Source organism: Lissotriton helveticus, chromosome 4_1 (genome assembly GCF_964261635.1).
Source record: "Lissotriton helveticus chromosome 4_1, aLisHel1.1, whole genome shotgun sequence".
Classification (NCBI taxonomy): domain Eukaryota; kingdom Metazoa; phylum Chordata; class Amphibia; order Caudata; family Salamandridae; genus Lissotriton; species Lissotriton helveticus.
Window position 1 is genome coordinate 1,000,613,000 of NC_136063.1, and position 1,776 is coordinate 1,000,614,775.

The 1,776-nt window shown below is 45.5% G+C and overlaps 1 protein-coding gene across 1 annotated transcript; it reads right to left on the reverse strand.

Annotated features, from left to right (window-relative positions):
• Nucleotides 1-913: 913 nt before the first annotated feature.
• LOC144828099 (protein eva-1 homolog B-like) lies at nt 914-1,567 on the reverse strand. The gene has a single exon (XM_078686226.1). The coding sequence runs from the start codon at nt 1,565-1,567 to the stop codon at nt 914-916; it is 654 nt and encodes a 217-aa protein (XP_078542352.1).
• Nucleotides 1,568-1,776: the final 209 nt, after the last annotated feature.

Genomic DNA, 1,776 nt, shown 5'->3' on the forward strand with positions numbered 1-1,776 from the left:
ACCTATGTGGGTGATAGAGCAAGTCCCATGTCAGCTGACATGTGAATGCACATGCCCCAGGCTGAAGGACTTGAAAGAGCACTTGGCTTTTGAAAATCTCCACTTCTGACTCTAGATCAGCAGTGTATTTCGGTATCCACATTCTACAGTGTTTGCACAATTCGGATTGTTCCATTTCTGCTTATTGCATAATCCCCTATGTTTGGCCTTTTCACACCTCTCCATAATGCTGCCTGTTTTGCATGCTTCTCTAGAGTTGGTCTGAGCTGCACTCTACCCACAACTTTAAGTAATATAAGGGTTCATTTTATAGAAGAAACGCATTCTGGAATGTATTATTGCACAACCTGGAGCAAGCCCAATGACATTTTCCAAGCTTAAGTCTTCCTTGTGAGACAAAGTCAAAGGTGACAATGTTGTTCTCCAAAATGGCAAACTTGCCTTTCCCAGCCAATGGAGGTCATCCTGGGCACTCAGATACAGTCTGGCATACTTTCCAATCGGCCTGCTTAGTTTAGGAGTCTGGTTTTCAATAAATGACTACAGTTGTATACAACAAACGCTTCCGACGAAGCAAAGTTTTTGATATGCCGTTGGGTGAAGATGTCAATGCAGATGAACAAATCAACAATTAGGCAACACCTAGATACACCCTTTCTTTCTCTTAATTTCTTGCTGTCTGCAAGAGAAAGACACTGAGTGTTAGGGTTTCATGTCTGCACCTGTGGTTACTGTTCATCAGCAAAATTGCACAAATACCGTTCTCTCTCTGAGCCGCATAAAATCTGCCTGCAGTGAACCATTTGCATTGGAGTTAACTGCATCCTCACCTCGCAGTTTTTCTTGATCACAGACCAGGGACTCCAAAGGCACCATTGGATTATTCAAAGAGATACTTCCTGTAGCCAGTGGTTCAATAATAATGGACACGGCCAATGGTGCCGGTGCCTGTGCCCAAAATGTCTGGCTGGCCATTCCTCCATATCTCCCGGATAATGCGTTCCCGCTCCTCCAGTCTCTGGGCACGTTCCAATTCTTCAGCAGATGTGAACATATTGACTGTTAAAGTCCCATCATTGGAGGGACTGTGGTTCACCAGGGGGATATCCGTCGTGAGATTAAGTGGTTCAGCCTCGTCGTTGTTGTCACTCTCCTCTTCTTCCTCATGTGGTTGCATGCCAGCACACTCTTCCTCCGTGCTGTAGTCCTTCAAGCTCTCTCGAGGCTTGGCCAGGAGCGTGTGTGTGCGAGGCTGGCAAGAAATGCGGATGACCAGCAAGCAGAGGGTTAACACCAGCCTAAAGCAGACACCAAGGACAAAATAAAGACCAAAACTTTCAGGGTTATCACTTATGTGAGCGTAGGCTGCAATGCTGTTGCTTTTTTCAAATTTCCTAGTAGCTCCAGCCCTCCTAGCATAGGCTTCTTCGAAGTTTCGGGTTCTTTTCATTTTATTGAACCATTTCAAATGAGAGGGAGCTTCCCTGGATTTCCAATTTTGCAGAATTAGAGAGCGAGCCACCGTACAAGAAATAAATACAAAGGCTTTTTCGGGCTCGGATAGCATCGTTTCATCTCTGCCGATTCCAAACAAAGCAGCTACGGCCTCGAGCAAAACACTCTTTCCGATTGCTTGCTTGATATCCAAGAAAACTGCCTCCCAAAAAAGCCTCAGTCCTGGACTTGCAAAAAAAGTATGGTGCCACCCGCCTTCCCCACCTATCTGATAGCGATAGCACTTGGTTTCAGCTCACGGGAATCTTTTTTTAAAGGTGA

Coding starts and splice junctions, on each gene's coding strand:
- LOC144828099 (XM_078686226.1), bottom strand. CDS start 1,567: ATGCTATCCGAGCCCGAAAAAGCCTTTGTATTTATTTCTTGTACGGTG.